The sequence below is a fragment of the Carcharodon carcharias genome, chromosome 1, assembly GCF_017639515.1.
Source record: "Carcharodon carcharias isolate sCarCar2 chromosome 1, sCarCar2.pri, whole genome shotgun sequence".
NCBI lineage: Eukaryota > Metazoa > Chordata > Chondrichthyes > Lamniformes > Lamnidae > Carcharodon > Carcharodon carcharias.
In genome coordinates, this window is record NC_054467.1 from 140,486,447 (window position 1) to 140,513,980 (window position 27,534).

The following is a 27,534-nucleotide window of genomic DNA, read 5'->3' on the forward strand; positions in this document are numbered from 1 at the left end:
ATGATGTAAACATTCTTGAAAGGAGGATAAAGTCTGTTTAAGTATCATAATCTCAAGATACTTAAATCTCCTATCCTTTAAAAACAAATAAAACTAGGCTGCAACTATCAGAGTGAAAAAACACAAGGCGCTGGAGTGCACTCATTGGCGGTCCACCTGGTGTAGTTTAGTAAAAACCATTACCAGCTGTTCCTGCAGTAGCATGGCAATGGGGTGGCGGCTAGAGGGCCAACAACCTTTTATGAAACTAGGCTGAAATCTCAGAGGACCAAGGTGGGCCTTCTAACAAGCCAGTCTTGCAACACGTGGCCACCTCCATACTGCCTCTGGAGATGGCAGGCCAGACTCGATCACATCCCTGTCTCTCCAGAACGAAAATTGTGTATGATGGGCCCTTTATGTTGAGGCGCGCCTGCCGAGTCGGGAAATTTCCCGACACGTTACCCGCCTCGGTAGTGAAAATCCAGCCCTGTGTGTGGGAGGTTCAAAAGGCAACACTATTACAAACTTTTCTGAGGTTGGCGTTTAGACACTTGATAGACAAACTAGAAGGCGTGTTACTGTTCACCTGACTCTGCAATAACTTGCACAATGGAATTTAATACAGATACTGCATGCTTACACTGGGAAAGTGTTCCATTGTTTGACACACATTGTAAGAAAGTGAAAGGTTTCAGAGTGAATTGGAGAACTAGTGCCCATAGTGTTGGGGTGCAACTTTTTTCCCCTGCTCTTTTAGGTTCTCAGATGATGCATGGTGATGTGAGGAGATGCCAAATACAGGCAATCTCTATTAATAGTTCAGGGTGGGAGAGCTGAGAGGGAAAATCAGTTCTTTCAGAGGGCTATCATACCATTTTAAAAATAGAATTGAAAAGTTACACTGATACACTTTTGATGGCTGCAGAATGAGGGGAGAGCAGAGTGATCTAGTCACCTTGTCAGAAAATCAATTGGAACTGTTTTGCTGACTGCTCCATTTCTACATCGAAGGAGACCATTCGGCCCATTGAATCTATGCCAGCTCTCCTTGGACCAATCCAGTCAAACCCATTCCCCCGCCTGATCCTGTAGCCCTGCAAGTTTACTTTTCACAAGTGCCCATCCAATTTCCTTTTGAAATCAGTGATTGTTTCTGTTTCCACCACCCTCTGTGGACAGCGAGCTCCAGCTGATTACCATGCGCTGTGTGAAAACTTCTTCCTCATATGCCCCCTGCATCTCTTGCCCAGGACCTTAAACCTGTGTCCCATAGTCCTTGTATCATCGGCTAATTGGAACAGCTTTCCTTTGTCTGCCTTATCTAAACCTGTCATAATCTTGTACACCTCGATCAGATCTACCCTTCAATCTCCTGTGCTCTGTGGAAAACAACCCCAGATTCTCCAACTTAACGTTGTATCTAAAACCTCACATACCTGGAATCATTCTCGTAAATCCCCTCTGCACTCTCTGAAGGACCCTCACATGCTTCCTAGAGTATGGTAAGCAGAACTGGATGCAGTACTCCAGTTGAGGCCTAACCAGAGCTTTATAAAGATTTGGCATAAGTTGACCGCTTTTGTACTTAATGCTTCTATTTATGAAGTCTGAGATCACAATTGCTTTGCTAACTGCTCTCTCAATATGTTGTGCCACCTTCAAAAATCAACGTACATATGAATTAGGAGCAGGAATAGGCAACTGGGCCCCTTGAGCCTGCTCGGCCATTCAATATCATGGCTGATCTGACTGTGACCTCAACTCCACATTCCTGCCTAACCCGATAACCTTTCACCTCCTTGTTAATCAAGAATCTATCTAGCTCTGCCTTAAAAACATTCAAACACTCTGCTTCCAATGCCTTTTGAGGAAGAGAGTTCCAAAGACTCACTTGCCCCTGAGAGAAAAAAACTCTCATCTCTGTCTTAAATGACCAACCCCTTATTTTTAAACGGTGACCCCTAGTTTTAGATTCTCCCACAAGACGAAACATCCTCTCCACATCCATCCTGTCAAGACCCCTCATGATCTTAAAGGTTTCAATCAAGTGCATCCCCAGGTCCCTCTATTCCTGCATACTCTTTACAATTGTGTCTTTAATTCTGTGTTGCCTCTCCCTATCCCTTCTGCCAAAATGCATCACCTCATATTTCTTGGTATTGAATCCCACCTGCCACTTATCTGCCCATTCAGCTGGCCTTTCTATATCCTATTGCAGGCGATTTATGTCATCCTCACTGTTTGCCACTTCTCCAAGTTTGATATCATCAGCAAATTTTGAAAATTTACTCTGCATTTTATGATCCAAGTCATAATGCAAAGGGTCCTGACACTGATCATTGAAGAACACCACTGTCTACCATCCTTCAGTCCGAACAAATTACCATTAATCACTGTTACTTGTGCTTAAGCAATGTTTCTATCTAATTGGACACTGACCCTCGTATTCCATGAGCCTCAATTTTATTAATCAGTCTTATATGTGGTACCTTGTCAAATGCTTTCGTAAAATATATATATATAATATCCACCACCTTCCCTTTGTCAGGAACTAGAGATAGTTGAAGTAAGTTGCATTTGTGGGTATTCGGAATGAGTTTTAGCTGTAAGTTTAAGTTTAATTTGTTTTTCTGTATTTGTGTGTTAAGAAAGGGGGGAACTTGAGTTTTAGTTTCATTTTAAAAGATGCTGGCATTTTAAGGAGCTTTTATGACTCTGGAAGAGAAGTTAAAACAACAAGGTAGATAAAAACTAGGCTGGTTGCCTAGCAACAGGAGGCCCACACAGAGAAACAGACAAGCGGTTTGAATTCAGTTGGTGATTATGCTGTAAGGCGAAGGAAGCAGTTTAAGTCTCTCTCTAGCTGGACATACTAACAGTTTGCTGAGGAAAGTAAGTCTAAGAATCTTCGATAAGTTGCTCTAAAGTTAAAGTAACAGTGAATGTCGAGTGAGTTCTGGATCTCAAGGGAGACACCAAGTTGTCAGCAGTCTACTGGGAGAGAAAACTGCAGGGAGCATGTCCTAAAGAAAAAGGAGGAAGCCCTTTAAGTCACGTCAAAGGACAAGAGCAGGAATCTGAAACAAGATCCTGTTCAGTGGAAGTGAAAGCAAGGAGCAGCAGGAAAGACTTCAAATTGAAGAGAAGAAAGCTGCAGGATGCAGATTTAAAGCAAAGAAAGCTTGTGAGAAGCCAGAAGATCCAAACAGACAGCCAAAGGCCTGTAACTCTTTACTATGGACATGTGTAGCAGTGGTTGGTACAGTGAGTGTCTGAGAGAGAGTGCGTGGAAGGTGAAACTTGAATGCACGTGGCGATCCAGAGGAGAGGAATCCTGGAAGGAGAGTTCTAATCCCAGGAGATGGACCCTTGTGGAAAGTGTTTGAGAGAAAGCATCGGCTTGGGAGAAGATTCTGAAGCAAGTTCTTTGAGTTCTTGAGATTGGTTGGCGCACAGTATGACAAGCATCTGGACGGAGGTGAGAAGAGATCTATAGCATCTGTTTGGGATAGCATCTATCATTTGGTTTCAGAGTGTGGTGTACCTGACCACAGGTCACCTATTAGTCTACAAGGACTGTGTTCTTACTGTGAATGTGAGAGTATAAGATAGCTTTTGTAACTTACATTATCCTTATGAATCTGTATATATCTGTAAACGTATAGTTGTTGGTGAAGGAGTATTGAAATATAGTTCACCTCTTCTTGTTTAATAAATGTTTTATTCTTTTCTTAAAAATTCATGAGCTGACTCCTGTGACTCTTTTCAAAAGCCGCCCTCCACATTTCTGAACAAAAAATAAAAGTTAGGATCTGGCTTGTCCAGTAGTAACATCAGCTGGGATCGTAACATCTTTGTCAACCTTCTCTGTTACTTCATCAAAAAATTCAATTTGATTAATCAATCACGATCTGCCCTTTACTAACTCATGCTAGCTTTCCTTAACTAACACAAACCTTCCCAAGTGCCTGTTGAGTTTTTTGCATAATTATTGGGCTAGATTTTACGCCCCCCCCCCTCCCCCCTGCTGGATATGCTTTTGTCTGAGGGCATGCAAAATACAAGGGGTGACTAGCCCACTACCTCTCGTCCGCCTCCAGACTGTTCCCATAATACAGAGGGGTGGGAGGGCACCAAAATCGGCAGCCTGCCCACAATATGTAAATACATAATTAAGGGTCAATTGAGCTTGTTTACAGCCCAATTGACCACAATATTACACTGCCCACACCATAACATGCTTGGTGCCTCCGGCCATACTAGTCTGAAAACGCCCGATCTCGTCTGATCTCGGAAGCTAAGCAGACTCAGGCCTGGTTAGTACTTGGATGGGAGACTGCCTGGGAATACCAGGTGCAGTAGGCTTTTTGCTTGGCCTAAATAGCCAAGTGGTTATGGTACTGGGTTTGTAACCCCAAGATCAAGAGTTCAAATCTCACAATGACAAACTATGAAACAAGGCAACCTCCTCTGGTGAACTGCAAAGCTGCTGACATAGGGTAGGCCTCTCATTGCTCTCTCTGTCTGCTGCTTAAATATAACATGCTTGGTATGGGCAGGCAGGTGGGAGTGGGTGGCCTGTTCTTTCAAAAAGTTTTTAAAAGTATGGGAAGCAAGGGGGCGGGGGGGGCTAGTATCTTCAGTGGGTGCCCTTTGTGCCTGGGGGGGCAAACTCAAAGATAGTACCTCCTCCTTCCGCCCTCCCTATCTGCACTGCAAAACCCACAGCCTCTTACTACCTGCTTATTATTTATATGCCTGTAGAAGATTTTTGGGTTTCCTTTTATGTTGACAGCCATTCTATTCTTATATTCTCTCTTTGCCATCCTTATTTACCTCCCCTCTCAAACTATTGAATTGATCTGGTTTTCAGTTGAAGAATTCACCTGACATACGTTGTATACCCTCTTTTTCTGTTTCAACACAATCTCTATCTCCCTTGCCATCCAAGGAGCCTGTTTTTGGTTCCCCTACCTTTCGTCCTTGTTGGAATGGACCTAGCCTGTATCTGAAGCATTCCCTCCTTAAAGATAACCTGTTGTTCCATTTGTCATATTGGGTTTATTGGTTCTATTTGGAGCGTATAGTAGGTGAATGGACATGGAAGTGCCATAGCTTGGCTTGGAGAGTATGAGGGCCATGGAGGGTGGGTGGGAGGGCATAGGTTGATGTGGAGGGTATGAGGGATCATGGGGGTATGCAAAGGGCATGAGGTGCCATGAATGAGGCTTAGGGAGTGTGTGGGGGGTGTTTGTGGGGTGGTGCAGGGTGAGGGCTAGAGCACCTTACTGTTTTTATTGTAACTGGGATGAAGCCCTAGGGCACCCAGGTGGCCTTTTAAACAGCCTGCCTCCGCACCTGGCAGCCCCTGTGGCTGCTGCTGAACACTTTCTGGGGGCAGCAGGCTGCCCACCTCGAGGATGAAAATCCAGCCCTAACATTCAATGTAGCCACCCTTTGGAAGGCCACTAGCAGGAGTTCTTGACTGTGTAAATGCTGTGTCCAGTGTCAAATACAGATCAGAAAAGTTTCAGTTTTGAACCCTGGTCCATCCTGAGTTAGGTGTCCTCTACCAAGGTAATACTGTTGATCTGCATCCCTGGGCTATGGCGGAAATAGCAGTGTTGTGTTTGTGTAATTGGACTGGTAACCCTGAGGTCTGGGTTTACAACATCTCACTGTGTTAAAATACGAAAAAAGCTGGTATCAGTAAAAGGGATCATGAAGTTGCTGGATTATTGTCAAACTCCAGTTGGTTCTCTAATGTCCTTCAGCAAGGAAACCTGCTGGCTTTATCTGATCTGGCATATACGTGACTGCATTCCCACAGTAACATGGTTAAATGTTAACTGCCCTCTAACCGACCTAACAAACTACACGGTTGTATTAAAAAGTGCAACTAGGTGAAGTCCACATCCTGAAAATGAATAAAAACAAAAAAAAACAGCCAGATTTCTGTCCCATAACCCAGGTTAGAAAATCATGTATATGTATGGTAATGGGATGGGGTCAATAGTGGGCCTGTCGGGTTAGCCTGTTAACAGTCACTGTCTAGAATCAAACATAAAGCTTGGTGCTGGTGGTTCTGTATTCCATTGCCCTTCATTGATTGGAGAAGAAACAACAGGGGAATATTTAGAAAGAAAAGGCTAAATTAGAAAGAAGGTCAATGATGTGTTGTCACATCACTCAAATGTATGGCTGGCCTGTCTGAAGAAATCTAAAGCAAAGTTCTTATGCATCTCTCCCATCAGCTTTTTTACTGTAAATGGCTGGTAATTGTGGTCTTCCTATTCTGAGTCATCTGTCAATTAGTACATCAGTGGAAATTCAAAACAGTTTGGGACTGTCTATGCAGCGAATGTTGATAGCTGTAGGTATCATTACTCACTATTGGCTATTGCTGGTGCAAATCACTGACCTGTCTGTTTAAAGTTCTGGGCCAAAGGTGAAATGGATCAGTTGCATTAGAAAAGTAATTGTAATAGCGTGTGTAATGATATATTGTGAGCATTTACAGACGCCTTTGCTTCAGTAAGTGACAATATTTCACGTATTGCTTTGTGCGTGTTAAATTACAGGCAATAATTTCAGCACCCAAGCACCATTCAGTGTGGCTCGGGGAGTCGGTGCCACAGTGTTGTGGCCTGATCAGGTTCAAATATAGCCTCCTGCATTGAGTGCTGCATTTTCCCAACAGCCCCTTCCTGTACAACCAGAAACTGACTGGTTCAATTAGGCATCATTAGCTAGAATTGGACTGGCAATAATCAGACTCTCTGTAACTTGAAACTGGTAGGCATAAAAGAATTGATGATTGTTGCTCTGTGCAAAATTATTCCAGGGCTTACTAAATCTGTTTATTCACAATTCAGTCTTAGATTTTGAGGAATCCTATTTCAATTCAACATTGAGGTTCCAAAATTTCTGGGGCATAGTGGTGTAGAAACCTTTAATCTGGATGGCTGGAGGCAGAATTTGGGGTGGGGCCTGATGGCTGTGGCTCATTGTCCTTTTTCTACTTGTCATAAATGTGCGAGTTGGCATATTATGATGGCATGAAAATTAGAGAAGTACATCATGTGATGTATTTCCTGCTGTTGGCAGCCTAGCAATGCTGGGTCCAAATGGAACCTGCACATTTCTGATGTCCATTATTGTTAAAAGCATCAGAGGGAGAGAGAAGACAAAAGGACAAAGTGGTTTTGATGGTGGTGATATTATCTAAAGGATGTGCTAATGGGGACATTAAGGGAAGCAAGCATCTTTGCCCTTTGTCCTTTTGTCTATGACATCTTTGGCAGTCTCTTCTTGGCCTCCACCTATCGCTGGCCCTCTATCGAGCTCTCCTGTCCCACCCTCTTCTACCAGCTTATACTTCATCTCATTTCTATATGTCTTAGTTCTGATGAAGGGTCATACGGACTCGAAATGTCAACTGTATCCCTCTCCGCAGATGCTGTCAGACCTGCTGAGTTTTTCCAGGTATTTTTGTTTTTGTTCTAGATTTCCAGCATCTGCAGAATTTTGCTTTTATCTTAATGCTGCTGCACTAGCTGGGCGTGAAAAAGTTTATCTTGTCTTAATATTTCAGAGCATTCTCAACAATATTCAGCACTGAACTATGACCAGCAGGAATTGTGGCCAGGTTCAATGCTGTGTGAGCTACCTACCTGACATAAGGTACAGAAATGACCAAAGTAGGCTTACCTCATTGTATGATTTACCATTCACACAGCTTAAGTATGCATGCCACAGATGGTTGTGGAGCAAGCTTTACATAGAATTACACAAAATCTTAAGCATAGAAATGGGCTTTTAGCCCAATTGGTATATACTGGTTTTTATACTCCAGACATGCCTCCTCGCATTCTGGTTACCTCTTCCCACTATCCCCCCATATCCTCCTATTCACACCTCCCCTGAGTGTGTAATTTACCATTCGCCCGCCTGTACTTTGGGCCACACAGCAGGAAGGTCATGTTGGGTGCCTGTGTCAGACTTCCAGCGTAGATCAACAACAAAATAACTCAGAAAGCTGGTTATATTGACTGGTGCATTAGTCACTTGTCCCTCATTTCTGTGGGCGGCATATTGTTTAACAGTGCAAAGATTGGAAAATGGTGAGGGTAAATAATTTCAGGGCTCTGATAATCTAGCCTACCAATGGCATTGCTGTTGTTCTGGTGCAGGTTACTTGCAGGTATCCTTGCAACAGATAAAGCAGATTTGTAAATGGACCAAGCTGACCCAGAGTGTACAAAGCTAATTTCCCATAGTCATTGTCAGGTTGCTGTTCCAGGTCCTGCAGGTATGGTTGCTAGCATCATATTGGCAGAACCAAAGCCTTTCCTGGTACCTGCTGAAAACCGAACTAAATCCTTCTGTGCTTTTACCGACTTCCTTTTCTTCTTTAATGAGCCATTACCTCCCTGTTCTAGTTCTGCTGTGTAGTCCCTTGATGCGAGGAGGATGTTTGCCACAGAGTACAGCCTTTGGCAAAAACCTGCACATGGAGTCTTTTAATATGGGGAGGCTGTTTCAAGGCAATTACCACATGGTCCTGGCTGACCAGGGGACTCTACCACTCTTACTGCCTACCTCTGATGTATAGGAAGGATTTGCAGGATGATAATCAACCTATCTGGCCACAATATGAACACACCTTCCATAGCCATCAAGTTCTGGAGTGGGACTTGAACTTGGAGCTTCTGGCTCAGAAGTAGGTGCACTGCCCACTGCACCACAAGACCTCCCATTCCAATTCTCTTGCAACTTCCAGGCTGAATTCCTCCAATTCAGCTTCCAACTCTTCCACAGCATCAGAACTGCCCTAACCAAAGTATTGAATGGTTCCTGCAATTGTGACAGTTGTGCATTATCCTTCTTTAGTTTCTTTGACCTCTCCTCATTCTTTAATATAGTCAAGCACAACATCCTCTCTTTTTCCCTTTCTTGGAGCAGAGCTTTCAGGTGCCTGGGCCCAGTAAACTAGAATGAACTCCCTCAGCCGCTCGGTCTATTCCATCTCACCTTTCACCAATATAAACCTCTTTATAATCAATCTCTTCAACCAAGCTTTTGGTCCTCCCTCTCAATATCTTGTTTCCTGACTTCATTTTCATTTAAAATAAAACTTCCAAAGTAGCATCTTGGGAGACTTTTTGTTTTAAGCTCTCTATATAAATGGAAGTTGTTCCTGATGAGTCAGATGTGGCTGCTTTCATCTAGTTCCATTTCAACATGTTGTGCTGTGATTTGGGTGTTTTCAAGCAACACCCAGCATTAAGGTATCAATGACTTGACAAATGACAATGCAATTGGTTTAGGTTACCTTTAGATGCTGTGAACATTCCTATGGCTGAATGAACTTAATGGGTAGAATTTTATAGTTGGGTAGCAGATGGATACCCCTCCCAATCAGCCATAAAACCGGGCGTGGTGATGACAGGTCAGGTCCCCTATGTCATTACACCTGAATCCGATATTACAGAAGGTGAACAGGACCATAAGTCAGAGCCTGCCCGCCTTCCAAATCAGGCTTCATTGAGGAAATTTATTTGCCAATTCATTGCTTTTTTTTGGAACCCCTGCAACCTAATGGTTGCTGCATGGGCTTCACGGGTGGGTGAGAATCACAGCAGGGTGGTCCAAAGTGCACCAAGGTGGGATAAAAGACATCAACAGACGGGAAAAGTGAGGAGTTGAAGGCTGAAGCTGAGACTGGAGGAAAGGTGAGAGAAGTTGTGATCAGGGCACTTTGAACTAACAGCTGAGGTTGAGCCGGTGAAGAGTGCAGTAAGGGAGTCAGTGGGATGAGGGGTTTCAGCCAAGGAGGGACCATAACAGGGCAGGCTAAAACAACGGGGGCCATTGTGCCATGGCAATAGTCCATTCCAGTGCAGGCTCCTCAAGTGAGGAAGAGGGAAGGAAAGGAGGGAAGCTGTCCAGAAGAACCAGCAATCAGCTTGCCAGCCACGTGCGCGTCATGGTGACTTTGAAGGGCCAGAAGGTCTCACAGAGGAGCGTGGGCAGGGCTGCCCATGGAGAAGACATTACCCCTGAATGAAGGGTGTATAGACAGTGCTTAAATTGTCTTCAGATGATAGAATGACAGTTTGGTGAAGGGAGCATCTCTCCAGGGAGGCAGTTGAATCCTGCTGCTTGCAGGGGAGGTAGGTTCCAACTGCATGGGTGGCCATCGATGCCTATGGCACTGTAGGTCACAGACTTCTGCGAGATCTTGCAATCATCAGCCTACCATTGGCTCAAAATAGTAACAGATGCATTGTTTAAGAGAGTGGAAACCTTCATAAAGTTTACCACTGATGATGAAAGTCTGGCAGAGAGAGCAAGAGTATTAGGGGCCATTGCGGGATTTCCTAAAGTCCAAGCTGCCATTGGCTGCACACATGTGGCCAATAAGGTGCCCAGGAGCCAGTCAGGGATGCTTGTGAACTGCAAAGGATTTCATTTCCTGAATGTGCAGTTAGTATGTGATCTCAGTTTGTGCATCCTACAGTTACATGGGTGGCACCCTGGGAGTAGCCATGATGTCCATATCCTCATGCATACCCAGGTGCCACAGCAGTTTGTGTCCCTAGTGCATCTAGATGGCTGGTTAATAGGAGACAAGGCTACCCTAGGAGGTGGCTCATGACGGCCATTTTAAAAGCGCATGTAACAGCGTACGTTACACTGTAACATATCCATTAATCACCTGTGATGACACTTCTGTGTCGTGAGTGCCTTCTTCATGCATTTACGGGTGCTGTACTGTGGTTCTCCCCCATCACTGCCACTGCATTGAAGGCAGGCTGCTGACCTTGATGCCCCATTGGCCTGGATGGCCTTGGCATGTGTTTTCTGGTCGCCTGAGGCCATGAGGGTCCTGGCATTGTGAGCGATTCCTACAGAGTGACAGGAGTTTCCTCTATTGCTGTGGCATTCTGAGGCAATGGCCTCACTGGCAGAGGGGCAGCCGAGACACCGTCACCATCAGGAATGTCGTGAAGGAACCCCCAGATACAGACAGTTGCTGCTCATTTGTTAATGTGTGGTCCATTTGGCTCTCCCTACTCACCTGAGATGAACAAGGACCTGGTGGAGAGTCCAGACGACTTGGCCACCTCTCACCCAGGCAATATCTACCTGAAACAAAAACAGAATTACCTGGAAAAACTCAGCAGGTCTGGCAGCATCGGCGGAGAAGAAAAGAGTTAATGCTGCCAGACCTCTGAGTTTTTCCAGGTAATTCTGTTTTTGTTTTGGATTTCCAGCATCCGCAGTTATTTTGTTTTTGTCAATATCTACCTGAGATCGTTGACAATGCCAGGGCTTGCAGGTCTGAATGCATACCCAGAAACTCCGATTGAGCTGCTGGCACTGGCTCTTGATGAGATTTGCCATTGTCTCTATGGAGGAAGCCGCCCATTCAGAAAAAGGTGTGATTGCAGTGCTCATGGCCTGGATGAACTTCTCCATTGTCCTTGCTAGGGCATGCAGATCTTCTGGATGCTCTGCTAGATCTTCACACACTTCCCATTGGACAACCAACATCTGGCATCTCATAGATGTTACCAGAGGTTCATCATCTGCCTAGGGCCGGGATTTTCCAGCCCTGCCGTGGCCGAGGATGCAGTGGCCCAGCCAAAGGCCTGTTGACTTTCTGCTGGACCGACTGATCCTGGCAGTGAGTGGGACCGGAAAATTCCACCCTAGGGCTCAGCATCTTGCACACCCCTCTGAATGTCAGAGGCCTGGTCTGTCACAGCCTCTCGCAGCTGGTGTGGCAATTATGTAACAATCCACCCACTTGGTGCTACCGGTCTGACCGACATGCACATACCGGCTGAGATGCTAGTCTTTGAGCTGGTGCTAGTATGGAGCAAAGATGGGTTGGTGCACCATCTGCATTCCTGCCCTCATCCTCAGAGATTAATGTCACTGGTGTCTGCTGGGGCCAATGACTGACCTGCTGAAGGAATAATACAGATGAGTTCTAATGAACAATGAAGAGGAAGACTGAGTAAAAGTAACTGCATCTCGAACAGAGACCTACAACATGTCACAGTTGTCACAGATGTGATCACCTCCACATAATGCAACACACACCCCCATCCCATCCCCCATCCCAGCCATGCTCCCTCACCCTCACTGCTGATGGGGCTCCCCAGGATACTCATCACCCCCAGCACTAACTCCAGCCTCTCCTCTTCTAGCCCATTTGGCTCCCTGTGTCTGATCAGATCCAGAATGTCCTCCTCCAGTTTCATTAGCACTGCCAAGTTTTACATTCCCGCACTTGTCTTTGACATTTCCCAGGTGTCGTGGGCTTCCTTCTCCTGCAAAGACAATGGGAGAATGATGAGTTTCATATCTGGATGGATCAACCCCTGAGGCAGACACCTACAATCTCTGGCGTGTCTGTACTATGCATCTCAGCACTGCTCTCTTGCATGCGACCTTCCTAGCCATCAATCCCCAGCCTCCCAGAGCCTTGCAGGATGCCGAACCCCTCTCAGTTAACAGTGTGAGTATGTGTAGAGCATTCGTCCGTACCCCTGGTGGTTAATTCCATACACACCCACAAGCAAACCCTCCCATCGTTGTTCAGGCACATTTTTAAAATTCATTCACGGGATGTGGGCTTCGATGGCTCAGCCAGCATTTATTGCCCATCTGTAGTTGCCCTTGAGAAGGTGGTAGTGAGCTGCCTTCTTGAACCGCTGCAGTCTATGTGGTGTAGGTACACCCACAGTGCTGTTAGGAAGGGAGTTCCATGATTTTGGCCCAGTGACAGTGAAGGAACGGTGATATATTTCCAAGTCAGAATGGTGAGTGATTTGGAGGGGAACTTCCAGGTGGTGGTGTTCCCATCTATCTGCTGCCCTTGTCCTTCTAGGTGGTAGTGGTCGTAGGTTTGGAAGGTATTACCTAAGGAGTCTTGGTGAATTCCTGCAGTGCATCTTATAGATAGTACACATTGCTGCTACTATGTTTCAATGGTGAAATCAACCACTGTGCGTCGGTGGTGCAGGGAGTGAATGTTTGTGGATGTGGTGCCAGTCAAGTGGGCTGCTTTGTCCTGGATTGTGTCAAGCTTCTTGAGTGTTGTGGGAGCTGCACTCAACCAGGCAAGTGGGGAGCATTCCATCACACCCCTGACTTGTGCCTTATAGATGGCGGATGGGCTTTGGGGAGTCAGGAAGTGAGTTACTCGTCGCAGGACTCCTAGCACCTGACCTGCTCTTGGAGCTACAGTATTTATATGGCTAGTTCAGTTCTGTTTCTGGTCAATGGTAACCCTCAGGATGTTGATAGTGGGGATTCAGTGATGGCAATGCCATTGAATGTCAATGGGTGATGGTTAGGTTCTCTCTTGTTGGAGATAGTCATTGCCTGGCACTTGTGTGGCGTGAATGTTACTTGCCACTTGTCAGCCCAAGCTGGATATTGTCCAGGTCTTGCTGCCTTTGGACATGGGCTGCTTCAGTATCTGAGGAGTCACGAATGGTGCTGAATACTGTGTAATCATCAGCAAACATCCCCACTTCTGACCTTATGATGGAAGGAAGGTCATTGAAGCAGCTGAATATGGTTGGGCTGAGGACACAACCTGAGGAACTCCTGCAGTGATGACCTGGAGCTGAGGTGACTGACCTTCAACAACCACAACCATCTTCCTTTGAGCTAGGTATGATTCCAACCAGCAGAGAGTTTTCCCCCTGACCCCCATTTACTCCAGTTTGCTAGGACTCCTTGGTGACACAGTCAGTCAAATATGGCGTTCATGTCAAGGGCAGTCACTCTCACCTCACTTCGGGATTTCAGCTCTTTTGTCCATATTTGAGCCAAGGCTGTAATGAGGTCAGGAGCTGAGTGGCTCTGGCAGAACCCAAACTGGGTATCAGTGAGCAGGTTATTGCTAAGCAAGTGCCATTTGATAGCACGGTTGTTGACCCCTTCCATTACTTTACTGTTGATGGAGCAGTACTGACGGGGCAGTGATTGGCCAGTTTGGATTTGTCCTGCTTTTTGTGTGGAGGACATACCTGGGCAATTTTCCACATAGCCGGGTAGATGCCAGTGTTGTAGCTGTACTGGAACAGCTTGGCTAGGGGCCCCGCAAGTTCATGAGCACAAGTCTTCAGTACTATTGCTGGAATATTGTCAGGGCCCATGGCCTTTGCGGTATGCAGTGGCTTCAGCCGTTTCTTGATATCACGTGGAGTGAATTGATGTGGCTGAAGACTGGCATCTGTGATGCTGGGGACCTCCAGAGGAGGCCAAGATGGATCATCCACTCGGCACTTCTGGCTGAAGATGGTAGCAAATGCTTCAGCCTTATCTTTTGCACTGATGTGCTGGGCTCCTCCATCAATGGGGATGGGGATATTTGTGGAGCCTCCTCCTCCAGTGATTTGCTTAATTGTCTACTATCATTCACGATTGGATGTGGCAGGACTGCAGAGCTGTTGGTTGTTGGATCGCTTAGCTCTGTCTGTCATTTGCTGCTTATGCTGTTTGGCACACAAGTCGTCCTGTGTTGTAGCTTCACCATGTTTACACTTCATTTTTAGGTATGCCTGGTGCTGCTCCTGACATGCCCTCCTGCACTCTTCATTGAACCAGAATGATCCCCTGGCTTGGTGATAATGGTAGAGTGGGGGACATGCCAGGCCATGAGGTTACAGATTGTGTTCGATTACAATTCTGCTGCTGCTGATGGCCCATCGTGCCTCATGGGTGCCCAGTCTTGGGTTGCTAGATCTGTTTGAAATCTATCCTATTCAGCAAAGCGATAGTGCCACACAACACGATGGTGGTTATCCTCAATGTGAAGGTGGGGCATCGTCTCCATGACTGTGCAGTGTACTGATATTGTCATGGACAGATGCTTCTGTGGCAGGCAGGTTGGTGAGGATGAGGTCAAGTATGTTTCCCCCCCTTCTTGGTTCCCCCACCACATGCCGCAGACCCAGTCTAGCAGCTATGTCCTTTAGGGCTCGGCTAACTCAGTCAGTAGTGGTGCTACTGAGCCACTCTTGTTGATGGACATTGAAGTCCCCCACTCAGAGTGCATTCTGTGCCCTTGCCACCCTCAGTGCTTTCTCTAAGTGGTGTTCAACATGGAGGAGCACTGATTCATCAGCTGACGGAGGGCGGTATGTGGTAATCAGCGGAAGGTTTCCTTGTCCATGTTTGACCTGATACCATGAGACTTCATGGGGTCCGGAGTTGATGCTGTGGACTCACAGGGCAGCTGCCTCCTGACCGTATACCACAGTGCCACCACCTCTGCTGTATCTGGTCTGGACATACCCAGGGATAGTGATGGTGGTGAGTGTAAGGTTGACTCTGTCAAGCTTAACTAGTCTGTGAGACAGCTCTCCCAATTTTGGTACCTCCATCTGGGCTTTCTTTATCAGGTAGGGTTGTGTCCTCTTGCTTATGAGTGGAGAACTTCCTGCCATTCGGTAATGCCTTGGAGGCATGCAGGGAGTCATCATGAAACTGTTGGGTCATGGGCGAGTATTAAATTGCCATTGTTGATAATTGTATAGTTTGTTTCCTTCCCTTAAGCTCTTGTGTGGCGCAAAGATTTGTCCTCAGTGATCAGTGGTTTTGAGTGTTTGAGGAGCACTCTGCCAGCCTGCCTCTGAACTTTAATGGCTGCCTCTGGACTGTGCTTTACCCTTCTCCTCCAGGCCCTCCCTTGTGCTGTAGACTTCCAGTGTCCCTTTTGCCCTCTGCTGGCAGCTTTGGTTGCCTGTGTGCCCATCCCTGTCGCCCCCTTCCAGCCTTCCATTCACTGGGAGTCCTGCTGGTTGGATGTTAATTAGCTGGCTGGCACTCCTGGAAAGAATTTCTATGCAATTTGTGATCTTAGTAACCATGATTCTGTTGCTTCTGTTGGAACATAAACATTCTTCCACAGTCTGACCACAAGAAGACAGAAAAAATACACAAAGCTGGAATAAAAAAATACATGAATGTCTAAAACCTTATAACGAATACTAGCTGAAAAATGTTTCTTTGCTTATACTTTAAATGTTAGTTAAATATTAGATGGAAAATACAAAATATTTAAAGAGTGCATTAGTGTTTTTTTCTGTCCCTTTAAATTGGGATTTTAACATATTTGATTTAATATTTATTTATAATTGACAGAGGTGCCATTTATTGAGTCTTCCATCATTTTCAAGTGCCCACTCACCTGAATTGCATCTACCACTCCAATTCCATCGTTCGCTGGCTGGAAAACTGATCCTGTCAAGTATCACTCATTAAAAGAGACATTCATTTGATTTAAATGTAAACTGTTTTATGAATGTTACTCTGTTGGATAAATACAGTTCCCTTTGTTTAAATTGATTTATACCCTGTGTCACTCATTGCGAACATAAACCTCACTCCAAATATTTATTCAAAAGTGACAGCTCTGAATGAGTGAGATTTGGTTGGTCTTCAAAATCCCGAAGGCTTTTAGAGCCTCCTGTTGAGCAGCCCAGGAGCTGCCATTTACACAGTAGCTTCAATGCATTTCTTCCTTTTCTGTTAATCTGCTACAAACTGTAACCATTCATTGAAAAGGACTCCACATGTTTAAAAATTTGAATGGGAAAACTGGGTGGCATTTGTGGCAACTTTCCATTGCAAGTTAAACAATGATTATTCTACATGACTATAGTCAGGCAATTAACAGCTCCTGCAGAACAGATGCTTAATGTCAAAAAACGTATATGAAATTTCATACATGCTGCACTAAATAAGGAAACGTTGCATTTCGCTTACAGTATTTTATTCAGCCTAAAAACATAGAAATGAAATACAAAGGTTGGCTTTTGGAGAAATTTGTGTCTACTTCTGCAAAGCAAAATATTGCAGAAGCTAGAAAGACCAGAAAATGCTGGAAGTGCTCAATTGGTCAATCAACATCTGTGAAGAGAGAAACAGAGTTATTGGGCAAGTTTTTAACTCATTCAAAAACTGCCTACTTAGAGCTAAAAAATTGACACAATGATTCAGATTCTAACCAAAAGTCAGCAACCTGAAAAGTTAACCCTGTTTCTCTCTCAGCACGTGCTGCCTGATCTGCTGAGTGTTTCCAGCACTTTCTGCTTTATTGTATTTACTTACTATAGCTTCGTCACAGGAGCAAATGGTAATAGGATAGAATAGAATAAGAGAATTGTGATACTGGAAGGAGATAGCAGCAGGCAAGGGCCCATAAATGACTTCGTTTTTTTAAAAAGCTGTACCCGATATTGATAGCTTCCCCAAAAACAGAATTAAAATGATGTGGAAAGTGCCCAGGCTTCTGGAGGAAATAATCGCCAGCAATGAAGAAACTGATAGTTCCATATAGCACATAATCTGACAATACAAGACGAACTGATGGTAATTGGCGTAGAAATACTGTAATATTTATTAATCACAGAGGCAGCAAAAGGCCTGAAAAATAATTGATGTGATTCCATCTTAAAAAAGATCACCTATGGTGTGAGAGCACTGACGTCTATTATAACAGAACTCATGGACGTGTAGTGAGGGCAAAAATAGCTTTACATGAACTACCCTACATTAGTTGATACTAAGACTATAATAATGAGATGTTTGGCAACTAAAATAAAAATCATCACTGCTTCATCTTATGTTGTTTTAATAGGGCTGTGTAGAAAGTTAAGTGGCGATGCCATATACTTGAGTGGCTTAGGTTGTGAGAGTGAAGTGAAAGCAATTAACAAAGTTATCTGGACCCAGAGAACATGTTATGTCTCAAATGCATTTCTAGCTTTTTTTTATATAAGTCATGCACTTTCTATTGTTTCTGCTTTCTAAGTTTTCCCTTTGGAATTCGAGTCTGCCATTTGTGCTGCTAAGTATTGACATTGCAGACTGTGCAGTTTTGACAGGAAGAGCAGTGTTTTTGCTCTTTAAAAAAGATTATCAAGGCAGTAGAGCAGAAGACTTCACCCCTACATGGCAAGGAGAGAGTTTTACTGAATTGGAATAATATTACAGCGCTCAAAGGCTAGTTGATGGACAGTGACAGATTGCCTTTGCTTTAAGATGAGGGATCTGTGGTAAACAATGGTTCTTCTGTGGCCAAGGCCATTGCATTACAAATGAAAAGCTGGCAGGTAAATGTAGGTTTGGCTTAAACCCTGGGAAATGTCACTGATGATTGTCCTTGCCTAAGTCTTCAGGGAAATCAGAGGTGAATCACGTTACAGCATAACATTGTGTATGATTTTGGAAAACCACTATATTGAGTAGCAATGCTAGGTCTGTTATGGGTGTTAGCAAAACACTATATTCGTTCACACTTGCTGGATGAACTACCCGCTAAATGTTACAAAACATTTAAAATGTAAAAGGCTGTTCATTAGAATTAAAATTAAAATCTGGACATTTCGTAAATTGAGATTAACATCTAATTGTCCTCTTGGATGAGCTACAGTTTAACCAGCTAAATATTGGGAAACCAACAAAAATGGAGTTGTTCCCGACATTAATTTTATTTGGAAATAATTTTTTAAAAATAGACGGCATCATATGACGTGTGCCAGAAAGGTTTGTTTCTTTTCTTCTATTAATCTTGTCTGCCAATTTTCACCCCGCTTAGGTTCTTATGGCAGAATTTAACTTTGAGCTTCCCCTACTTCAGCCCCTGTTAAAATGGTATCAGGGTCTGATGTCATAGGATCTCAGCCATCATTCATTCATGAGGCTCCTTCCTGACTCCCATAGGCAATGCATCCATCACCAATGCCAGTGGCAATGAAATGAGAAATCATCATGAACTGGGGTTGCTCCATTTTAACTGCTTATCTGCACTGTCACTGCGCAGCTGGGAGAGGTTATACCCTCCACATTGTGGTACAGTCTGCTGCCTGCCCTCAAATACCTTGCTGTGGTGCCTATTCTTCATATATACCTAAGGAAGCCTGTTTCAGAAGTGTATCACAACTGAGCCAGGTCATGTTTCACTTAAAGCTACACCAACATACTTTCTAGCAGGGGGTCATTAGATAGCAGGCATGAGAAGAATCTTGGCCACTTTTCTTTCCTTAACCTAATCTTCTTGAGACCAGTTAACTCAGCATAGGCCAAGAATTGAACCTGGAGCTTTCCCGATCATTGTAACTCAGCCACTCAGTTGGATAAACTTGTCAATAAACGAGACGTCAGTGGCTTGATTTTTTTTGTATTGTAGTTCAGGTGAATGACTGCACAATACAGTCCTGCATCCTGCTCAAAGACCTATTCTAGTGTCGCAGATCAGTGGTTTACAAGCTTTTCTATGTGGGGGAATCTTGTAAAAAATTATTCACTTCTGGTAACCGCAGTCCCAACTTCAAAAACACAGTGTTAACTATCAAAGGAAAATGCAGAACACATTTTTATTGGTCGATAGCAATAAACATAAGGAAATACAGAAATTTGTTGATAGATGAGCTGAAATCTGATGACTTTGGGAACCCCAAATGATGTGTTTAGGGAATCCCTTAGGAGGCAACAAATCTGTGATGTGGAGAGAGGAAAACAAGGGAGAAGATTTCTTCAGGTTACTCATTGTATGTAAAGGGATGTTTTTGCTGTCTTTAAACTTTAATGATTTTTCTATAAACCAAGCAGACAGAATCTCCTCTGACCACCTTCCCATCCACTCTCCCCAACTGAGATGTCCCTGGATTCATATATTCTCCCATCAGTTCAGAAAATGCACACTGTGAAAATTGTTAGAATCAGTGATGCCTGTAGTCAAATGAAGACCACCAATAAAAAGGAAAACTTGCATTAATGTAGCACTGTACACAACCACTGAGCATGCTAATCTGTTTTTATGATGTTAAATGAGGGATAAATATTGGCCAGGGTTCTGGGAATAATTTACCTGCTCTTCTTTGAATTATGTCATAGGGCAGAATTTTATGGTCCTCCAAACAGGTTTGCAGGTGGAGTGGGCTGTAAAATTCCTGGCAGGCCCTCCCACCATCGCCCCAATTATTGTGGCCAATTATTGGCCATTTGGCCATTAAGGGTTGCTTCCTGCCTGACCTGAATTTTGAGGCTGGTGGGAGAAGTCCGGGGGTGGGCTGGGGAAGCCCAGCAGGTCACCCTGCTTGAGGACCTCCTTCCACACTGTGTGCCACCCCCCTTGCCCCACCCTAAGTTCTGCCCCTTGCAGATGCTCCCTCCGCCACACACACGCCTCTCCTCCCCCACCCTCATTTCTCTATCAAAATCCAACCCTCCCTGGGCCTCACTTTCCCTCCCTACCATGAGACACCCAGCACTTACCTAGTCCTGGACTCTGGGACTTGGAATCTGGGAACTGCTTGTAGTCCCGATCCTGGCCACTGGTGCTGCTGGCAATGCTGGGCCTACAGAGCTGAGGTCCAATCTGATTGGTTGGCTGCTCTCTGAGGTGAGTCTTCTGGCTGAGTGAGGGGCAGAAGTCCCTCCAGCCAATTAGCGTTAAAGGCTGCGGGGCTGCTGTGATCAGTGGGGGTGTGTTCCCAGCTGACTCTACTGGTGGCAGAGAGTGAAACTTCGCCATCTAAAAAATCTTGCCCATGGCATCTTCTACATTCACTTGAGAGGACAGAGGTGGCCTAGTTTAATGTCTCATCTGAAAGACAGAGGGTGGAATCATCCCAGATTTGCACCAAGTGTGGTAGCAAGTGAGAAAAAGGATCTTTTACCTGCTGGGCGCATTGGCGGGTTTTCACATCGTATCGTCCCATTCCTGGCATGTCCCACCTCATTAACAATGCATTTCCGGGTACACGAGCCAGGTCCTCAGCTCAAGCCCTGAAGAAAGCATGGAAGAAGAATCTGATGACACCCTCCCTGAAGTCCCGTCACAGCGCTCACCCAAACCCTCCACTAGCGCAGAGACACACACCTTGGTGGGATCTAGTTTTAGAGTAGCCTCAGGGTCACAATCTGGTGAGCACGTTGCACGGTCTGATCCACAGCAGATGGTGGCAGGGACTTCCCAGGACTTCCAGCACTCGGAGGACTGCTGGAGGACAGAAACCTGCTGAGTCCGAGGCAGATGACAAGCCTCTGGACTCGGTCATACATCAGCTTCTGGAGCTCCAAAGGCAAGCTTGGGATTATCAGGAAGAGATGTCCGCTGCGCTCCTCAGATAGCAAGCATGATGGAGGAGTCCGTCTGTCTTCGGTCTAAGGTTATAGTGCCGGCATGCCAATGCACTGAGATCAACACTGGTACGATGGCAGCTGCCATGAAGACCTTGGTCCAGGATGTCGCCTCTGCACCGCTGTGTGGGCTGGACCCCATCGCTGATGTCATAGTTGGCCTCCAGCAGTGTCAACGCGAGAGGGGTGTGGGGCAGCTCAATCTCACTCCAGCTCCCCTTTCTTCTCAAGGAGTCCACCAGGGGTCCTCGGGCACTCATGGGAAGGAGGATCAGCAGGTTCACACCCCAGAGTCATCCACCCAGCTGACTCCAGGAATGTCTGGCCCATCCGAATCCCCTTTTACTGTAACCTCAGCAGCTCCAGCTCCACAGGCCGAGGAGGGTGCCACTGCCACACAGCAGGACCCCAAAAGCAGGCTGGGGCTTTCCAGGTCTTGGGCCTCCAGACAACACCCAAGAAGGTCATCACAGCAGGACACAGCAGTCAGCAGGCTGCCTGCATCTCCACTGTGCATGTTCAGGGAGCTCCAAGACATAGCAGGAGGGTTAGGTACGTTAAGATGATGTAACTCTTTCGAGTACAAACCCGTGTTAAGATGATATAGTTGCACAGTCTGGGCACGGGTGTTAATCACTTGTACATAGTTTTCACTATTGTCAATAAACTCCCAAGAATGTTCCCCTGTCTATGATGAACAGTGTCCGTGTCACTCAGATATGAAGCCTTGGTTCCTACAGAAGATAAAGGCAGGTGTTTCAGTTCAGGGCCTATTCCCTGTTGAGTGTGTAACCTTCAAAGTGATGGTCCAGCCTCACACTCACTGGACACATCACTGATGCCTGCACCTTGACAGTGATGGTCATTGCTGCCAGAATGTCGTGGGCAGGCATCACAGAGTTCCGTCATTCTCTCTGTGTACTCTCAGCACCTTTGAGGTGGGGCTGGCCCCCCATTTCTTCAGCATCTGTGACCAGTGACACGGTGCTGCTGAAGGGCTCAGGTGCTGAAGGTGGACAAAGGATCAGGAACATGTAAAGTTTCACAGCTACATCTCCATGATATGACCCTGATCACAGAGTGCAAGCGTACTGTCCTCGACCAGACAGGAGTCAGACATTCTCAGAGGCTGTGTGAAGATCTGTGGATCGTTCTCACTGCATCTCATCATCATCCTCCACCAATCTTACAGCCATGCTTCATCCAGCCAGTGCGACAGCCTCATCGCCAACATCCTCACCTTCGAGGACCTCATCATTGTCATCCCCTTTGACATCCTTATTGGAGGATATGCGCAGCTCCTGTATCTCCTCCTCAGCCAGGTCTCCCCCCCTCCATTGCAGTGCCAGGTGTGGAGTGTGCAGCAAGCAACAATGTTGCACCACACCCTCTGGGGACTGTATTGCAGTGCTCCACCTAACCTGTTGGAGCACCAGAACCTCATTTTCAAAATGCTTATTGTTTGCTCCATCAAAGTCCAGGTTGTGGCAAGAACCTTGTTGTACATTCACTCTGCTGCGTCATCAGCCACGTCCTCTGTGGGCAGCCCTGGTCCCCAAGGAGACAACCCTGCAGCCTCTCTGGACCCCGGAAGATGTCAGGGATCTGAGACCTGCTAAAGATGTCAGAGTCATGGACACTTCCTGGGAATCGTGTGCAGACCTGTAAGATGCGTTCGTGGTGTTCACACACCAGCTGAACATTCAGCGAGTGGAAGCCCTTGTGGTTGACGTAGTTGACTGCTTGTTGCTACGGAGATGTAAGCACCACGTAAATATACTAATGGCACCCTGCACGTGTGGGAAACCTGAGATCTGCACAAATCCCAGCACTCTAGCTTCCTGGCTTTCCTGACCCTGGGTGAAATGTACAAAGGTCTTGCCTTCGTAAAGATGGCGTCTGTGACCTCCTGGATACACTTGTGCATGGAGACTTGCGAGATACTGCACAGGTCATTTGTGGAGTCCTGAAAGGAGCCAGTGATGTAAAAATTGATTGCCATGGTCACTTTCTGACCACTGGCAGTGGATGTCCTCCATTCCTCATGATGCAAAATCCTGCAGCAGCTGGCAGATGTGACTGACCAGTTCCCTAGACGTGTGCAGTCTTCAGTGACACTGGTTCTCGGTCATCTGCAGGAATGACAGGATCCGTCAGTAGGTCCTGGGTCTAGGGAGTTGCCAACGAGCACTGGCTCACTGTGGATCTTCAGCTGCGTGCACAGCAGGCCCTGATGCCCCTTCATCTTGAGGGAGGTGCTCCTCCCATTGCTGAGCCAGGCACCTGGGCCGCTCTCTTCTTCTTCTTCTCTGGTATCTGTAAACTATGAAGCATACCGCTAAATCACCAGGCCCCATGATCCTGATGTTCTCCTCCTGCAGGATCAAAGAGAGAGACACGTAGGTTAGCATAGGTGTACTAAGAATGTCTCTTGGTTAAGTCTGAATGCCCCTTCCTGCATGCAGGAGAGTGCTGGTCACTGCTTGGATGGCCACTGCGTAGTGCGCTCATTGGCTGTCCTAAACCACACCCACTTCCGCCTCACTCCGCTTGACCAATTGGCGGCAGCTTTGGGACTGCACGCTGTGCTCTCAGCTCAGGTGCAGGCATTCTCCTAACCTGCACTGCAAGGCCGCGCTGTTAGCTTGAACCATAATAGATACTGGTCCAAACCTTAATAAAGAAAATTCAAGGGGCTGTGAGTGCCTTCACCAGTGACTGTGCCATGGCCACCTTTTGCAAGGGTGCAACTTATTCAGTTGGCCAATTGTTCTGCTGCCCCCTAAAATGCACATTAACTTGCAGTTAGTGCCCAAAGGGTGAAAAATTCTGGAGCATTTAGTAGCGGTTTCATGCTTGTGCGTTGCTTGAGTGGGCAGAAAAGCTTCAGAGGCCCAAGCATGCCAATGGAGCTGCTGCTGAACGGCCTCAGCTGTAGAAGAATGCTCATTTTTGGCAGACTTTTCCAAATGTGTGGCCGCTTCCTTCACACCCCCTTCCACCTCCCCCCTCCCGGCATTCGCTTGAGTATTTCCTTAAGTCTGGGCGGTCTTGTCCCCCAACCCCAGGCCTGACCCACACTGGAGCCCTTAGCCCAGCAATGCGCTGAAAGCCAGCCAGGAGTAAATGACTTGCTTGTACCCCCGGCAAATGCGCAGTGCCTCATCCTTGATGTCCTATGGGTGATGCCCACTGTGCAAGGTTGTGTGCACTCTCCACCGTGCTCAGGTTGCCAGGTGCACATCTTTTAATGGCAGTCATGAAGCACATCGTTCTGAAAGACATGCTGACGTGGGCAGTAAAGTTGATGAGGGGGGATGATTCCAGCAAGCAGGGCTTATAATGAGATGTAAATGTATTATAATGACATTCCCGATGTGCAGTGGCCTGCTATTGATGGGTGGAGTGAACGATCGCAAACTGCTTTCACGATACCATAAAGCCGATTTTTGGCCTTTTCGCCATATTGTCTCCTCTCCGCCCGCCATGACGCCTGACGCCAATGGGGCCAGAAAATTCCGGCCAAAATCTCCGACATTGCAGTACTCCTGTGGACTTCAACTTGGAACTTTCCAACTCAGAGATGAGAGTGCGACCAACAAAGTCTTGCTTTTATATAGCACAAATCCCGCATCTACAGTAAACTACATTGAACTGCAATGGCTATTATATAGATAAGTGCAACAGGCAATTTGCAAACAAAAAAATTGGTTGAACAACCTGTTGATGTGTTTTTGATAGAGAGGAATGTAGCTTTCCTTTGAATTTTGTTAAGGGCTTGATTTTACATCCAGCCTGTGGGCTCCATGGGCCTTTGCATCAGTGGGCGCAGTGCCCTCTACCGGCCAGTGCGGTGACCCTGCACTCATTTACTGCTTGTTAGGTTGCTAATTACTTTGAGGCGAGATTTCCGCCCCCATCTGGGGAGGAAATCCCGCCTCCAAAAGCTGCTGGCCATCATCGGTCTGAGCAGCACAACTGGCAATGGTGGCCACTGCTGGGACTGCAACCAGTCCCCAGCAATGTTCATCACTGAAGTTGGGTGCAAGGTAAGTAGGGAGAGGGTATTGCTGGAACCAAACTGCCAGGGCCAGTGATTAGGGGGCTGGGGTGGAGAGTGTTGGGGGGGAGGGGAAATGCGGGCGTGTTTGCAGCTTGGGGGGCCTCCTATCAAAATAAAGGGCCTGTAAAGGAGACACGCCCACCCCCACCCCCTCCCCCACCACCACCTTTCCAGCCACATGCACAAGCAGTGTTAACTGCTGAGTTTCCAACTTGTTGCCGGCCTTAGGCTGCCGCCGTCTGTGAAATAGCGGCGGAGGCGGGAAGCAGCTATTAAGTGGCCATTCATTGGTGCAAGAGTGGGCAGGCCACCTGATGCCTCTCCTGCCACTTGTAATACTGCAAGGTGCCTATGGCATTGTACAACTCCCCTGCCTGCAAGCCTGCCTGGGAGCGTAAACGTCTGCCCATGGAGCCTGTGACATTCTGAAGAGTATTGCAGTTCAGTGTCTCACCCAATGGACAGTAAGGATATAATTCAAACCCTGTTTGCTGCACTCCCTCCATTTGCCGTTTACAAAGGCACCCACATTGGACAGGGTGTGACAGGGGTGAGGGCTTGTAGGGGTTTCCTCACCCTGGACCTCTAAGACCTGGTGTTGAAGAGTTGTGTGGGCTGATACCCTGGTGAAAATGGATTCACCTAGGGGGCCTAGGTCTTTGTGGCAGGTTATTGAGTTTCTTTTGTATTAATGTTATCAGTCCTTTTATAATGGAAGCCAAATGCCATTTGAATCCTTTTTACCGGAGAAACCCAGGACCCCCTCCCTTATAGCAGCAGGTGCCAGGTTTCCCAGCTTCTGTGGCGCCCACACGATCTTGCCATATGTATTTAAATGATGAGACCTCCCATTGACCCCATATATCCCAGTAAGGCTAGTGCTGATGTCCCCTGGTGGATCTAATCCTCATATAATTATTCATGTTGCTGCCTGAGGACTTTTGGGGCCAAGAATATTGAACCAAGCTGATATATCAACAACAAATCAATAGTTCAAAGCACAAGATTACAAAGTATAAGGAAGCAACCTGTCAATAAATACCACTGTATAAATCCACCACCACCTAGAAGTTCCCCTCCAAGCCACTCACCGTCCTGGCTTGGAAATATATCACTGTTCCTTCACTGTCGCTGGGTCAAAATCCTGGAATTCCCTTCCTAACAGCACTGTGGGTGTACCCACACCACATGGACTGCAGCAGTTCAAGAAGGCAGCTCACCACCACCTTCTCATGGACAGGGTGGATAGTGAGCAGCTGTTCCCCTTAGTTCAAGGGTCAGTCACAAGGGCACATAAATTCAAGGTGAGGGGCAGGAGGTTTAGGGGGGATGTGAGGAAAAACTTTTTCACTCAGAGGGTAGTGATGGTCTGGAATACGCTGCCTGGGAGGATGGTGGAGGTGGGTTGCCTCACATCCTTTAAAAAGTACCTGGCTGAGCACTTGGCACATCATAACATTCAAGGCTATAGGCCAAGTGCTGGTAAATGGGATTAGGTAGGTAGGTCAGGTGTTTTTCATGTGTTGGTGTAGACTTGATGGGCCGAAGGGCCTCTTCTGCACTGTGATTCTGTGATTCTCAAGGGCAACTAGGGATGGGCAATAAATGCTGGCTCAGCCAGTGAACCCCACACCCCATGAATGAATAAAAGTATCCGCTGTGATTTATTGGCAGCACTCTCATCTCTGAGGCAGAAAGTTGTGGGTTCAAGCCCCACTCCAGAGACTTGAGGGCATAAGTGTGGCTGATAATCCAGTGCAGCACAGAAGGAGTGGTGCATTGCTGGAGGTGCCATCTTTCAGATATGATATCAAACCAAACTCCTTCTGATCCTCTCAGGTGGACAGACAATATTTTAAAAAGCGCAAGGGGTGTCCTCCTAGTCAATATTTATCCCTCAACTGACATCACATAAACAGGTAATATGGTCATTTAACTTATTGCTCTTGGTAGAATATGGTTGTGTGCAAATTAGCTGCTGTGTTTTCCCAATATCACTAAAGTGACAGTATTCAAAAAGTACTTAATGGCTGTAAAGTACTTTGGGGTGTTCGATAGTAACAAAAAGTGTTATGTATGTATTTAAGCTATTATTTTTCTTTTCTAAATACTGCAGATAAAATTTTAAGTCTCATTATTCCCACGGACCAATGGCAATGCTCAAAACTAATAAGCAGTACATACCATGGACACAGTTCTGTGGTTGCTGGGACCCAAAGAACATTACTGTGTAAGTTCTGTTCTCTAAATATGGAACAATCTGGTTATTCATGTGATTGGTTGCAACTCTGGTGTAATGTTTGCACCAGAGC

The 27,534-nt window shown here is 46.2% G+C and overlaps 1 protein-coding gene and 1 non-coding gene across 16 annotated transcripts in view; both read left to right on the forward strand.

Annotated features, from left to right (window-relative positions):
- The window catches only part of LOC121287879 (LIM and calponin homology domains-containing protein 1-like), a 518,147-nt gene that overhangs the window by 37,941 nt on the left and 452,672 nt on the right, over positions 1 to 27,534 (forward strand). Inside the window, exon 1 of one of the 15 annotated variants that reach the window (XM_041206360.1) lies at positions 2,851 to 3,460. The exons of the other annotated variants lie outside the window; for them this stretch is intronic. Coding sequence (XP_041062294.1) covers positions 3,440 to 3,460 — 21 coding nt within the window. The 5' untranslated portion in view covers positions 2,851 to 3,439. Of the gene's footprint in view, positions 1 to 2,850; positions 3,461 to 27,534 lie in introns of those variants that run through there. 15 annotated transcript variants of the gene reach the window in all.
- On the forward strand, positions 4,229 to 4,347 carry LOC121285745. Its single transcript, XR_005944767.1, has one exon. It is a non-coding gene; the product is annotated as a 5S ribosomal RNA (ribosomal RNA).